Source organism: Actinia tenebrosa, unplaced genomic scaffold (genome assembly GCF_029948245.1).
Source record: "Actinia tenebrosa isolate PJP-AT-01 unplaced genomic scaffold, QUT_ActTen_1.0 PGA_scaffold2__45_contigs__length_23673736, whole genome shotgun sequence".
NCBI lineage: Eukaryota > Metazoa > Cnidaria > Anthozoa > Actiniaria > Actiniidae > Actinia > Actinia tenebrosa.
In genome coordinates, this window is record NW_028292579.1 from 22,238,593 (window position 1) to 22,254,374 (window position 15,782).

The 15,782-nt window shown below is 37.8% G+C and overlaps 2 protein-coding genes and 3 non-coding genes across 5 annotated transcripts in view; all 5 read right to left on the bottom strand.

The window, feature by feature from the left end:
* Window positions 1-15,782, bottom strand: part of LOC116300691 (alanine--tRNA ligase, cytoplasmic) — a 28,851-nt gene that overhangs the window by 605 nt on the left and 12,464 nt on the right. Inside the window, exons 14-19 of the mRNA XM_089033941.1 lie at window positions 15,405-15,545; window positions 13,796-13,902; window positions 11,340-11,574; window positions 1,377-1,496; window positions 1,106-1,192; window positions 359-472 (exon numbers count right to left, since the gene is read on the bottom strand). Coding sequence (XP_088890067.1) covers window positions 359-472; window positions 1,106-1,192; window positions 1,377-1,496; window positions 11,340-11,574; window positions 13,796-13,902; window positions 15,405-15,545 — 804 coding nt within the window. The remainder of the gene's footprint in view (window positions 1-358; window positions 473-1,105; window positions 1,193-1,376; window positions 1,497-11,339; window positions 11,575-13,795; window positions 13,903-15,404; window positions 15,546-15,782) is intronic.
* LOC148909617 (melanocortin receptor 4-like) lies at window positions 2,736-3,801 on the bottom strand. Its single transcript, XM_089033624.1, has one exon. The coding sequence runs from the start codon at window positions 3,799-3,801 to the stop codon at window positions 2,860-2,862; it is 942 nt and encodes a 313-aa protein (XP_088889750.1). The 3' UTR covers window positions 2,736-2,859.
* Trnak-uuu (transfer RNA lysine (anticodon UUU)) lies at window positions 12,230-12,302 on the bottom strand. Its single transcript has one exon. It is a non-coding gene; the product is annotated as a tRNA-Lys (tRNA).
* On the bottom strand, window positions 12,609-12,681 carry Trnak-uuu (transfer RNA lysine (anticodon UUU)). The gene has a single exon. It is a non-coding gene; the product is annotated as a tRNA-Lys (tRNA).
* Window positions 14,626-14,698, bottom strand: Trnak-uuu (transfer RNA lysine (anticodon UUU)). Its single transcript has one exon. It is a non-coding gene; the product is annotated as a tRNA-Lys (tRNA).

Consider the following 15,782-nt stretch of genomic DNA (forward strand, 5'->3'; position numbering starts at 1 on the left):
GAGAAGAGAAGAGAAGAGAAGAGAAGAGAAGAGAAGAGAAGAGAAGAGAAGAGAAGAGAAGAGAAGAGAAGAGACAAACGAGACAAAAGAAGAGAAGAAACAGGAAACGAGAAATAAAGTTAAATAAAAAAATAAAAAAAAGGATGGAAAAAAGAGAGAAAGATAAAGAGAAGTATGAGGAAATAAGAAAAAAGTGAATTTAACGATCACGAAAAACAAAAGAAAATAGTAAAAAAGAAATCAAGAATAGAAAAAGGAGAGGCTGACCCAAGAACCAGTTAAGGTGAAAGAAAAAATAGAAAACATTTATATGCAATTTCATTGACCAAAAAGGACACTGAGCACAGTGTTGTATTACCTTGGGAACGATTGCCATACATATGGCCTTTTCGTTATCACTATCCACGCTAAACAGCATTGCAGCTGTTTTTGGAGAAAGACTTTTGAATTGTTTCAAAGCCGCATCAAGAATCTGTTGGTAAACACAAATAAAAAACAGTCTAAGCTATTTGACTAGTTGTGCACTATTTCTATAGATTATGTGCATGGTGTAAAACTCGGTCCTCGGGTACCCGAACGAACGATTCACGAGTGCTGTAAATATGAAACAGATCTAGAGTTGAAGTCTTTACTACATAGCAATAATAGTCATTCGATGTTGTAGTTGCTTGTGCAACCGTTGGAATTAAAAGAGTAGGATATTGCGCCCTCTTGGCTGCTCTGTCTAATCATATGAGCAGCGGTCATAGAGCAGTGGTGTGGAATCCCGAAGGTATCAGGTTCAATTCCCACTCCGCCCGAATTTTTTTTCGGGTTTAATGAATTAACTGATAGGCATTACTTACTTATCAATCATACGAGATTCAGCACCAATGAAATTCAATAGCAACAACTCCGTTATGTCGCCTTGTCAAATGTCAAAAGTTTGACGGAAACTGACGCCCGACGTCGAACTGCAGTTTGAAGTGTGCGGTACCAAGAACGTCGTGATAAAGATACTGGTACTCGTGGCCTTATCGATTGCTTATAAAGGCAGAGATAGAGATGTACTTATCACTGATTCGCTAATCCCTTTAACTATTAGATAGTTGAGTTAGAATCTTACCTTGGTGTTGGAACCTGCGTCAAACATTTCAATACATGTTATCATATCTGGTTTCTGCTGAATAATTGACTTTGCTTTATCTACAGCCTAAAATTAGAAAAAAATATATATTAGGTTGTGCTCTGGTTTTCCTCCCTCCACAAAAATCAACTTCTAAATTCCAATTCGATATTAGAAGATATTCTTGAAAGGGTTAACTCACTGACACCACACCATCCCCGCCTAAATAAGGACGATTGGTTGCTATATAAAGGACTAATAAGAATCTTACGTTTTGCATCCAGGCCGCTCTGCGCGCCTTGTCAGTATCGTCAACAATCTTCTTGACTTTTTTCAATGTTGTACGCATTTCGTCTTTCTTCCAGGCAGAAATAACCGCAGCACTAATATCCTGAGAAAAAAGAAAATAATTAAAAATAAAAGGTTAAAAGAGCCAGATAAAATAATAAAACTTTAAGGTTGCTGGAGACCTTCAAGCGCGATCTTTTAGAGCAGTACAACATGCCGTAACATTTAAATGGATTTCCATTGTCTTGCAGTAATTCATCCAATCACAACACGTATTACGACTACGAAAGAATACTGTACGGCTTCAGTATGGCTACGAATTTGCCGTATAGGGTTTCCCACTCGTACGAAAACCGATAAAAAAAAAAACAACAACAAAAAACAAAAAACAAAAAACAAAAAACGAAAAAAAACAAAACAAAAAAAAACCACACACACACACACACAAAAAGAAACTTATATGTCACTTTAAAGATCATGAACTTCAATTCTTGGTGAAAAATCTGTTTGCAGTATTATGGTCCAATACGAAATGTCAGGTACTGAAGAAGTTTGACTAAGATGTTCAAGCACGCCACAAGACAGATGCAAATATAACAAGCGATAGAAGATGATATTTGACATTTGTATTCTATTCATTTTGTGGAATTACGACAGAAAACAGAGAAATTCTAGTTTTAACTATAACAAAACTAACTTCCAGCTGAGATTGAAAAACCCCAAACATTACAATTTGAATTACCCCTTCACATCCAGAAAGGAAAGAGAACAAAGCATTGTACAGTATACAATAGTGAATGCAGTTGTTTAACAATGTTCCCGACTCAAAATCAAGCTGGTCGTGAATCAATTCGGAAGCCACTCAATTTTTTATGAAGCAGTGTGGTCGTGACTTTTAAATGGCTTCCTTTCGAAATCGGCCAATCAATGGCGACGACTCCACAGGCCTTCCAATCAAGGCGCTTCAATCTGGAAGCCATTTGTAAGACTAAAAATAGTAGAACGGGAGGACCTTCAATCATTGGTGCTTGAAACTCGCATTTATTACTTAATACAAGATAGTTGTCGCTCGAGAAAACTCTGCCCTATTTAAATCCTAGCAAATCTTGAGCTGCGTTTTGTAGCTCAGTAATTCTCCAGAAATAAACAATTGGATTCAGCGAGCCATTGGATAAGCATTTGACATTTATTGAATTAAATCAATCATATTACAATTACACATTTACTGAACATGTAAGTTAAGTAGTTCAAGTAGCTCAAAGCTGTTCGAGGCAGGTTTATAAAAGACAGACAGACATCTATAATTCCAAAAGAAATTATAACGCAAATAATACCAAAAAAATAAAATCATTATAAGAATAGTTAGTTAATTAGATAATTAATTATTTGATTAATAGGAACCTCATTCTAAGCTTGAAAAAATTGCAGGAAACAATTATCTGAGTCAACGAAGTCAGTATATATAATTAGTTGTTCAAGTTTTGTGTACACATCTTTCGCATTAACACCATTGCAGCGGTGCGAATCCCTTCCATTCTCCAGCAATAGATGATCGGATTCAGTACTCCATTAACCATCACAAAGGTCTCAGATATAATAAACCCACTGCGCACTGCGTAAGAGCCGTCACTTATCACACCAACTACCATCCTCATTGCACCAAATGGAATATAACACAATATAAACGCACCAATCACCAGAAACATGACTATTACGGATTTTCTGAAACTTGTCATGTTCATGGGTTGTTGGGCTAACTGTTGAGATTGTATCTGCAATGAGTGTCTGCGAATTACGAGACACACCCTGAAGATGAAATAGACGTTTAGAGAGAGAAAAGTTGCGAAGAAACAGCTGTTGAAAATTAGAAGCGCAACTTTATCGTGAAATATTCCAGTATAAACAGCAAAACACACACCAAGGATCCAGATGAAACCAAGAGTGATTCCAACACGTTTGGTTGTGATGATGTCTTGGTATCGCAAGTGAAGGTGTACGGCCAGGAATCGATCAGCAGTGATGGCAGTCAGTGTTAAGAAAGATATTGCTGCAAGAGGTAATGTACTGAAGGTGTACACGTTACCAAGGGAACAATATAAATCAAGGTTACGACGAAGCTCGGAAAACTTGAATAAGCAAAACGAAGGCTGTGAAAAGATCCCAACACTCAGATCAGAGATGGCGAGACCAATAATAAGAATATTGGAGGGGGTTTGTAGAGAAGGTGTTCTTGAAATGGTGTAAATGACCACAGCATTACTGCAGCTGGCTATCGAGGCTATCAAAGCGTTAATGGAAATGATTAAGAATAAAAATACATCATAGTGAAAATCACGAGGTTTGTGAAGAAAGTACGTGGAATATGGAGAGCAGCTTAGATTGTTACTTGCTGTGAGGTTGGCAACCATGTTGTCCGCGTGACACTGTCTTCAAAATATCGTTGGGAAATTGATCATTTATGAACTACGTGATCGAGTGTGAAGACTACTTAAGCACTGAAACAGCCAATCAGATCAGTGACATTTATTCAAGATGAGAATAAAAAATTAATCGAGAAGAAACGTCAAAAAATGAAGTACAATGCATTCACAATAGATAATGTAAGCCAAAAGAATCCCTACCGACATTTAATTTTTTTTCTTTTTTTTTTTTTTGACTCTGGCAGTGGTGTTTGATAATAAAGCAAAGTTTTTTGAATCTTTATTGTTTCCGGCAATGATAATTTTTTAAAAAGATTTTCCATATACTATAAGATACGTGACGATATTTTTTAAAGTAATAATCTGGAAGTTACACACCTCAAGATACTACATCTGCCTGTTTTGGTGATAACTAGCCGGTTGAAGATTAAAAGAGTTTTTCTTATGATAATGTAAATCTGAAGAACTCGTTTCGACTTTGCAGATTCATTTTTTAGATTTTCATCATTTTCATAACTATAAAATGTGTGACGATATTTTTTTTTGATTTTTATTATTAAATCATTAAGTTTTTAAAGTATGAATTATTCTTTATATACTATAAGATGTGTGACCGGCAATATTTATAAAGCAATAATCCGGGGGTTACACAACTTAAAATCCTAGATCTGCCTGTTTTCGTGATCTAGCCGGTTGAAGATTTGAATGAGTTTTTTTCTGATACACAGGTGTGGTAATTGTGTTAGGTACTCAAGAGTTGCGCTTGAAACATGAAAAGCTTTATTATTTCGTACTTTCCTCTCTTTTGACAGATTTTCATCAAGGGCTCTCAACAAGGTTTCCTTCGTATCCATCTTTCTTCCTTTTTTACTTGAAAAGTTTAAGATCAATCACTGGATGAAGAAGGAAGGGCAAATATCTCTATTCTTCGATTGCATGTTACGTCATCGTGGCCTTTCGAGGGAGCGTTGGTGCCATTTAACAAAAGAAACACAGAAACTACTAGTTTCAATAGATTACCAATCTCAAACGAACGTTTCTTGCATTGTCTTAACGGCAAATGACCTTAGATAACATCTGGTATCCACATCTCGCGCAGTAACATCACTGCAAAGGTGTAAATGTCTTCAATAGACCTTTCCCGAATTCGCTTGACTGATCACAAAACAATGGTTTCAAGTCGAGGTTGGACTTGATGAATAAAAGAATCAAGTTCAGTCTCGACTTCAAACCATGGTTTCGTGGTCAGTCAAGCGAATTTAGGAAAGGTCTATCCTCAAGCTTTGCACCATCACGTGATGGCAGCCATGACAGGAGGCAGGAACAATTGATTCTGGTCTAATCTGATTCACATAAGAAAGGATTCAGTTTCCTGGGGGGAAAAGACTCTATTGTTATGCCTTCTGTCATGGCTGCCATCACGTGATGGTGCAGAGCCTCTATAGATGATCGGGTTTAGCACTCCGTTCAACATCACAAGGGCTATAGAGACTGATGAGAGCTATACATTATACATTGTCCCCTCTCTGGAACGCTCAATTAGACTCTCAGTCTCTTAGTCTCTCAGACTCAATTACTGGACATCGATAAACCCGTGAAATAGATATTAGACTAATACACATTAGTTTCTCTCGTGTCTATTTGACTATAGTACTGTATGGAACTTAAGGTGAATTTGATTAACCATATTAACTCTGGACGGTTGAATATTACTGACGTAAGGAGCATCGCGCGGTCGCGTTGTTGTTGGTATAGTACAAACAGAGTCAAGTACGGAACGGCCGTTAAAGAAGTAACGCTCATCGGCTATTCAAACCGTTTGACCTTTGGAATGAAAACGTCTGCATTACAACAGCGAACGAAGGAACACGGACACAAGATAAGTCAAACAAGTATAACGTTAATTTAATTCAAATAATCGAAAGGAGAAAAAAAACTATAGAAATCCAACCACATTCGGTGTCCTGGTGCCCTTGGCCTGTATTTACGTTTTAAATGAAGCATTTTGAGTTTTAAGCGAGCTATACAATTCCCGTGCAAATGTGCACGTTTATGAAACATGCTCGAACAACAACCTAATTACGTATGTCAAAATCCGGGCCGGAACTGGAATTCCAGATTGAGTTATTTATCAGTACTACTTTATCAGTATTACTGGAAGCTCAACCAACTAAATACTCCATGCATGATGAAACCAGGTCCTCCACTCCCCCTTCAAGGTATCCCAGTCAACGCTGCCTACAGCTTCTAGTTAAAAAGAAGCATATCTTTATTTGCACGCGTAAAATCGGTATAATATAAGACTTTTCCTTGAACATGTGCGCAATCTAGGAACGATGACGTAGGCATTCTCATTTGAACGTGCCGAAGGGAAATTTTGTCCACACATTTTTCATATTCAAAATTAAGCTTAATTAAGCAAAATTAAAAGTTGATGGTGGCACTATTGTTGTTGGATGTGATGGTGATAGTGATGATGGTGGCACTATTGTTGTTGGATGTGGTGATGGTGATAGTGATGATGGTGGCACTATTGTTGTTGGATGTGGTGATGGTGATAGTGATGATGGTGGCACTATTGTTGTTGGATGTGGTGATGGTGATAGTGATGATGGTGGTGCTATTGTTGTTGGTTTTGATCATGGTGGTAGTGGTGATGATGGTGCTATTGCTGTTGGATGTGATCATGGTGGTAGTGGTGATGGTGGTGCTAGTGCTGTTGGATGTGATCATGGTGGTAGTGGTGATGGTGGTGCTATTGCTGTTGGATGTGATCATGGTGGTAGTGGTGATGGTGGTGATGGTGGTGCTAGTGCTATTGGATGTGATCATGGTGGTAGTGGTGATGGTGGTGCTATTGCTGTTGGATGTGATCATGGCGGTAGTGGTGATGGTGGTGCTATTGCTGTTGGATGTGATCATGGTGGTAGTGGTAATGGTGGTGCTATTGCTGTTGGATGTGATCATGGTGGTAATGGTGATTGTGGTGCTATTGCTAGTGGTTGTGATCATGGTGGTAGTGGTAAGGCGGTCATGTTGGAGGATTATGTGGATTATACATGGATCATATCATTCCTCATATACTTTTTTAATAAAATAATATTTACAAAAGCATTTAAAGAGATATTTCTGATTTATTTTGTGGTTAGGTACAGGAATATCGAATAGAACTACAAAAATAGTACTTAGTTCCCATTTGATCTGCACATCTTGCGCAACAACAACAATGCAGCGGTGCGAATGTCTTCAATTCTCCAGCAATAGATGATCGGGTTTAGAATTCTATTTGACATCACAAGGGTCTGCGAGATTATAAACCCAAGCAGTATTCTGTAGGAATTGCGATAGACCAAACCCGACACAATCAGGGTGACGCCATAAGAAACATAGCACAAGATAAACGCACCAATCACCAGAAACATGATCGTTACGGATTTCCTGAATCTTACCATGTTGATGGGTTGTTGAGCAGACTGCAATGAGTGTTTGCGAATTACGAGAAAAAATAAGCAATACGAAGGCTGTGAAAAGATCCCAACACTCAGATCAGAGATGGAAAGACCAAGAATGAGAATATTGGAGGGAGTTTGAAGAGAAGGTGTTCTTGAAATGGTGTAAATGACCACAGCATTACTGCAGCTGGCTATTGAGGAGATCAGAGCGTTAATGGAAATGATTAAAAATAAAAATAATCATAGTGAAGATCACGAGGATTGTGAAGAAAGTACGTGCTGTAAGGTTGGAAACCATCTAACTTCTATCTTGACTACATTTACTCGCAATTCTGACTTTGGCAATGGTGTTCCCCAGAAGAGCGAAGTTTTTTAGATCTTTATCCTTTAATCATAAATAACAAATCTTTATCATTGAGGTTTGTAACCAGCCATGTTGTTGTGATGCGGTCCTTTCAAAAATGGATAGAAAGAGCAAGAACTCCTTATATGAGGCTAATTGATTATTTTTTAACTAAGAGATCGAGTGTGAAGTTGAAGCCTACTTGTCTGCCTTGAAACAGCCAATTAGATCAGTGACATTCACTCTTGATGAGAATAGAAATTCATCGCGAAGAGGCGTCAAAATATCAAGTCGATCATTTACAATAAATGTAAACCTAAAGAATCCCTGCCGACATTTAATTTTTTTTGACTCTGGCAGTGGTGTTTGATAATGAGCAAAGTTTTTTGAATCTTTATTATTTCCGGCAATGATAATTGTTTTAAAAGATTTTCCATATACTATAAGATGTGTGACGATATTTTTTAAAGTAATCATCTGGAAGTTACGCACCTCAAAATCCTACATCTGCTTGTTTTCGTTATAACTACCCGGTTGAAGATTAAAAAAGAGTTTTTCTTATGAACAGGTGTGTACGTTGTGTTACCTATCGAGAAAAATGAAGGCTCTTTATTTTCTTTTGACACTTTTTCATCAAGGGCTCAGTGAGGGATTATTTCCTCTTTCCTTCCTTCCTTCCTTTTATCTTCTTTTCTTCCTTCCTTCCTTCCTTCCTTTTATCGTCTTTTCTTTCTTGCTTCCTTCATTTATTCGTTTGTTCCTTCCCTTCCTTCTTTTCTTTATCCATCCTTTCATCCTTTTTTTATTAAAGTTGCTGACCAAGGGTAATGCATGAAGGACAAAGGGTAAATATTTCTATTCTTTATTTTACATCGTAGAATCTACTGTTTTGTTAGCTGAAGAACCGTAAAGTCTTACCCTTTACAAAACAGTAATGATAAAAAGGTAAATTATACACCGTGAAAAGATGAAAAAACTTAGTAAGCTTACTTTAGTAAGTTTTTTTATCTTTTCACGGTGTCAAATTTACCCTTTTATCATTACTGTTTCATTAGAAACACCGACGCAGCTCACACTAGTTTTTAGCTAGTTATATCTTCTCTTTACAAAACAGTTTAAACTCATGACAGCTTTTGACTAAGATCAGTGGTCTTTGCCGTGGGAATTTCGTTGTTGCTTGTGTTGTGGCCGTTAATGTGATAGTGAAATTATTTTTAAATCGAGTTACTTTTACTTTTCTTGCTTTAGCAGTAAATGATCTTAGTTAACATTTGATCTCCACAACTTGCGCAACAACAACAATGCAGCAGTACGAATGTCTTCAATTCTCCAGCAATAGATTATCGGATTCAGTATACCATTTGACAACACAAGCATTTGCGAGATGATAAACCCAATTTGTATTCCGTAGGAATGGCCATCAACTACACTCAGCATGATATAGGAAACACCAAATGGAATATAACACAAGATACACTAGAAGCATGATCGTTACGGATTTCCTGAAACTTGTCATGTTCATGGGTTGTTGAGCAGACTGTTGAGATTGTATCTGCAATGAGTGTTTACGAATTACGAGACACACCCGGAAGATGAAATAGACGTCCATAAAGAGTAAAAATGCGAAGAAACAACAACTAGAAATAACGACAGCCATGTTGGAAAATATTGAAGAATAGATACCATTACAAGTACCAACCAACCAGATGAAACCAAGAACGATTGCAAGTGCAGGTGTACGGCCAGGAATCGATCAGCAGTGATGGCAGTCAGTGTTAGGAAAGATATTGCTGCAAGGGGTAATGTACTGAAGGTGTAGACTTTAGCAAGGGAACAATATAAATCAAGGTTACGACGAAGCTCGTAAAACCTGAATAAGCAAAACAAGGGCTGTGAAAAGATCCCAACACTCAGATCAGAGACGGCAAGACCAAGAATAAGAATAGTGGAGGGAGTTTGTAGAGAAGGTGTTCTTGAAATGGTGTAAATGACCACAGCATTACTGCAGCTGGCTACAACAGCCATAACAGCGTTGATAACGATCATGGAAAGTAAAAAGATATCGAAATGATTATCGCGAGGAAGGTCAAGAAAGTATGGCAAACATCTGTGATTTTTGCTTTGGGTATCGTTGCTAATCATTCTAGTAAATACCAAAAGAGATTCACTTAGAGTTTTGAACCATATTTGATCACAAAATGCAGTGTTAGTCCAGATGTCTTTTGCTCGAAAACAACAGCACAGGTCTCTGCTTTAAATAGGCGGAACATTTGAAATTCTGGTCGTGATACAATGACAGCTGTATCATTATTGTCCTATTATGTTAAGCTCCCTAAATAGTGCAATAGTGTATGTGTGTTATTAGACTGCAAGCAGTCCCTATATTTCCCTTGTTCACTGTCCGTAGGTCACTTGCGCGGAGATTGTTATCGCCCAGTATGGTTACCCTTAACTCGAAAGTGGAGGTTCTGACATTTGAATAAATTAGTTCCAATTATTTCTGATGCATTTCAAACTAAAGCAAAATACATCTATTAAGAAGTTTGGCTGTCGCATCAAGCGTGGGACAATCACATGGAGCCAGACTTAAACTAGCTGACTGAGCCCAAGATCGAATAACAATTTAGAGCTTGTTGAGGGAGGAAAACCGGAGAAAAACCCTCGAAGCACAGGAGAGAACAAACAAACAACTCTACTCACATACGAACCTATTATTATTGTTCACCACAGTGAGAAAAGAGGCAAAGGAGTTAGAATGATTTCTTTTGGGTTTTTTTCATTTAATTTTTTTCGCAACAGGAAAAATTCTCTCCCTTTTTCTGCATAATTATAATTCGGCCATCTGTCTAACCTTATAGCCTCTTTCTCTTGAACAATGAAATGAACAATCAATGTCCCTTTTTCCCCTCAGGCTTACATCAATTTAACAAATAGACATCAGTTTTTTATGTGTCCGTCCTCTTATTGTAATTTTTCTGTTTAACATTACACACAAAACAGGAAATTATTAGTCAATAAGCCTTTTCATAGTTTAAGAATCGATTCCACTGCGCATGCGATTTTATCCTGAATTTCTCACCTTCTTTTGTTTAATTAAGAACAAAAGAAGGTTTAGACAAAAGAAGGTAGAAATTCGGGATAAAATCGCATGCGCAGTGGAATCGATTCTTAAACTATGAAAAGGCTTATTGAAACGAAGGACTTTAGTTATCGTTTTTTTAACTCTTAATGAACATTTAGAATGCATGTATTCTAGTACAGACGTTTCTAATTTTCAGCAATCTAATTTTCCATGTTGTTTATCAGAAATTAACACATTTTAGCTTGTCCGACGTAGCGATAGTAACTAGGGAGGTAGAACAACGAATGCAGGATCGGTGAATCAACTAGATTGTCAGTGTCTACAAATGCACACGAATATATATGAGATAGGGAGCAGCCCAAAAAAAATGGTTGTCGTCATTGAGAGTGGACAGCGGACAGCGGTATACCCATGCGCACCATGCCTTGGCTTGGGTGGAACGAATGTGTGCAAAGACAGAATAGGCTGTAATTTATACGATGCCCGCAAAAGATTGTGGGATATCTATTGTTATGTTAATTTAATATTTTATTTCCGGCACTGAGAATAGCGAGAGAGTAATTGCGAGACACTCCAACACCCTCCCCCTTGGATACACCCTTGTTCTATGTATTAAGACAATAAAACACTGAAAAGTAAAAAAACTTACGTCGTTGAGTCGATTGACTTCCTGGCTACTTTCCTTCACGTTGAGCGTATTGCTAGCGGCTTTAGATTCGATATCCTTCTTGATTGTTTGCAATTGGTTTTCTAGAGCTTCGCATTTCTTTTGAGCTTTGACACCATCTGGCCCAGTGATGGCAACGATTCTCCTAATACCTTTTGATATGGCTTCCTCAGTAACTAGTACGAATGATTTCATATGGCTGGTTCGTTGAAGATGGCTGCAAAGAGAAAGTTAAGGAAATTTGGCGGTTGTTTCAGGGCGGAATAATCGCAAAACTGCAATTCATAGTTCCGATTCCCCTTAGTGTTACCGTTGCTATGTCCCACAAGCCCAACAAATTAGGGAAAGGTCATTATTTACAGGGAAGGCGGAGGGCTGGTGGAAATGAGAAATGTGATGCTCAATTTTTTTTAGTCCCCCCCTTCATAGAGAACTCAAAATTTTCCCCTCCCAATAAAAAAATAATTGACTAATAAGTGTCTAACAAAAAAGGTTACGAGTATCTATTACACATTTTTTAGTCCCCCCTTTTTAGCGCACAAAAATGTAAATAATGACCGATACCTTAGTTTGAACATCTAGGAATTTCAAATTTTGATTGCGGATAAAATGGACCCTAAATTGTTTTAAATTGTTTAATCTCCCGTGAAAATGAGAAAATTGCCTCATAATCCTTGAAGTACTCCATAACAGATACTAACGTAGTTGTTTATGGGACAAGGTTCTATATCCACTGGGGAAATTGAGGCAACGGTGAATGGTTCGCTATTGTCTGGGTCGGAACAATTGATAAAAGATACTTCCACAGGGTAGACAAGGATTAAGGATTTGCCGAAAGAAAAAAAGAAAGGAAAAAAAAGAAAAAAATCAGGCGCCCGATAAGGGACTTGAACCCTTGACCCTCAGATTAAAAGTCTGATGCTCTACCGACTGAGCTAACCGGGCAACTCTTGTTTTTTACGAGGGTTTCCAATCACTTTATTTTATCTTGAAACTCAGTAGATATTTAGCAAGATATTTACATCTCTCACAAACAACTATATCTACATATAAAAGACCAAAAGAAAACACTAAAGCATCAAATATTATGCTGAAAAAAATTGGATGGACTGCGTACAGAAGATAACAGAGAGATATTTCTAAGTGTTAGTAATGAAAAAGATGAGGTAAAGAAAAAACATGATTTTTTCAGTCACGAAATTATTGCCAATATTCCTAGACATTACCACTGAAGTGGAAAAAGAAATTGGCCGCCCGATAAGGGACTTGAACCCTTGACCCTCAGATTAAAAGTCTGATGCTCTACCAACTGAGCTAACCGGGCAACTCTTATGATAAATGGGCGTCACAATAGTTTTTATCAGAATGTTAAGAAAACTCCTTGTATCTAATCTATTATTCATCTTCTATGCACAGCCTCAGAAATACAAACACTTTGAAATTTAATGGACCTTCGCGGGAACACATGAATATTGTACACTAGGTTAAAGCTTACCCTGAGCAACAGAGAACTCGAAAATGGAAAAGCGAAAGAATATTATCAGTAGAAAATTATAAATTTTTAATGATGACACGGGTGATATTGTGATATTTAAAAATGGCTTTGAAGGAGGAATCCGTCATGATATACTTGTGATGTGAGTTACTACTGGTATAACCGTTTGGTGATGAACAGCTAATTAAGGCTCGAACACTCTAATAACTATAACGTATAGTCGGTGCAACATTGCTGGCAACATAGATCTTAATTAAGTGATGCAACAAATTGAGAAAAGCAACTCTAACATTGCAGAATTCCGTTCAGCGGTATGAAGGGAAGTAGCATTTCATTGGCTGAGAACATGACGTCATTGCCAGTTACGTTACTACGGTATGGAGTGAAGTCGCATTTCATTGGCTGAGAACATTGCCAGTTACGTTACACGTTGTGTTCAAACGAGGAAACTAGTTGCGCACAAGATTGAAGAAGTGGATTTCGATTGTATAGACCCCTTGCAGGATATTCCCCATGTAGCCCCATTCAAGAGGACAAAATAGAATCTTATTCTCCTGAGAACTAAAATTCATTGTTCTGTTCTCTGAGTTGAATGGCTCTGGGAATTGCCGAAACTTGTCTATTTCTACAGTGTTGGTTGCGCGCAAACGATGCAGAGATAGACACACGACGATGCAATTTTGTTGTTGTGTGCAACTTGGCGCGTAAAAGTTCATCGTCTGCTAAGGTTTTTAAATTTCAAAGAATTATCGTACAAGTGAACAAAAAGCAGGAAAGACTTATCATAGAAATTCCTTACGCTACCGGGGCAATGTACCACATGGAAGTTTTAATTCTTAATCATTATAATTGCCAAATACCAAGCAAATCAAGGCACATATAGCAACCGTAAGCAAGCGCAACATCTGCAAACCTCTTAATAGTAAACTCAAACAAAACTTACGTTCCACCGCAGAATTCCACTGAATACTTGTATCCTGCCTGAGGATTGTTGGCCAGGTCCTCGAATGGAGAACCAACAGAAATTACTCGCACAGGATCGGGGTAAACCTGATATAACAACAAAAAAAAGATATATCAAAATTAGATATGAAACTAAGACAAAAATTCGCACTATATATATGCATATATGTGTGCACGAAAAAAGAAACAAAAACAAACAACGCAAAGAAAAAAAACCACAACAACTTGTCATTGCTAATCACCACCGCAAAGTACAGCAGTGGCGCAGCTTAACGGGGTCGAACTGAAAGCATGTGAAAACGCCTCTGGCATCCGGGAAATTCAAGTTAATGCGCCCCTTTTTTATTAGGGTGTATTGCGTAAGAATCATCTCTTTATAAGCTTAGACGAGAATGATCCCACCTACTATCTATATATGCATTATCACTGCTCCTAGTTAAGGTGGCTTGACCCTTGTTTTTTAGGCTTGAGGTGTTTCTTTTGAAATTACGATTTCGCAGTTAAGAATGCTTCGATTGCGTTGATACTTTATCCAGTTCGTAGTGTTGGCCCAAAGTTTCGTTTGGTAGTGGTTTTCTGGCAATACGTGTTACCATAGCGACTTTGTTTTAAACTTTGCCCCTTTTTTTAAATCTACTGACTCCGCAAAATATCATGTAGATCAACTTGTGGGCGAAGTTTGAAAACTCCCAATAAGATGGATTCGTAGTAATTCAAGAATCAATTTTTATAACACGATTTTCCTCAGTCACGAAATTATTGACAACATTTCAAAACATTATCACTGAAGTGAAGAAAAAAAAAATCAGCCGCCCGATAAGGGACTTGAACCCTTGACCCTCAGATTAAAAGTCTGATGCTCTACCGACTGAGCTAACCGGGCAACTCATAAATTTGCCATCTTGCATTTTTGTATTTGGACTTCCATGATACAACGCGTTCTGTAACCGGAGCTGTTTTAAGGGGACACGTTATTACTTATATGGCGTATTTTTAGCTCGCTGATAGCGAAACGTGAAAGAAAAGTGATAGGAAACCTTAATTATTGAGTTATCTATCTACATCTATTTAAAAAACGTTGTCGGTTGGATCTGAAATCTGACCTGAGACCGAAATGAATTATGGGCTGTAAATTGTGCATTGTTTTGTCCTTTTAATAGGCCATTTGAAGGAAATAATCACATGACTATTACTGGATGACAAATAAAATTGGACTTCCTTTATTTAAATAATTTTTGCTGGATTACTTATGACATATCCAAAACAATTTATCAAGATACGAAGCATTTTAACGTTTGTTTGCCATTCAGCAGAGCCTTCCCCAAGGGACCTTTGGCTGAATTGATTCGTTATCAAAGTGATATATCAACACGTGACTGTTTGACACAAATGGCCTATTAGTTGTTTGCAACAAGTTAGTATCTAACTATGCCAACTTTGAGCGATGATATGCACTGGCGAATCTCTGGCTGAGTGTATTATGAACTTTTGAATTTCAGTGTCCCTCAATTGCACTCGGTCTCAGATTTCGGATTTCAGATCGCCAACTGACATTGTTTTTTTTTGAAAAAGGTATAAACTATCCATACCTCATCAAATATAGCTCGAAGTCCAGCTATATTTTTGGCATGAGCGAGCGGTACTTCCTTGGCATACACAGGTAAGTCCTGAATGACCAGCTCTTGACCAAGAAGCTCTGTTTCCTTGATCTGGTCGACTGTCATGGCAGACTGGAAAAACAAAACGATGAACTTCAGTGTTTTAACTGTCTTTAAGCCCTGAACTAATAACAACTGGCTACTTTCGTATAGCTTTAGACCTCCTCGGCTCGGGCACGCTCATGCGTCATGTTTTCCCATTTCAGACCACGTGTCATCACGTGGAATCTTATTCTCAAGGGAATGACACGTGGTCTGAAATGGGAAAACATGCATGAGGCGAGGAGGCCTATACCGCTCATTTTCAAA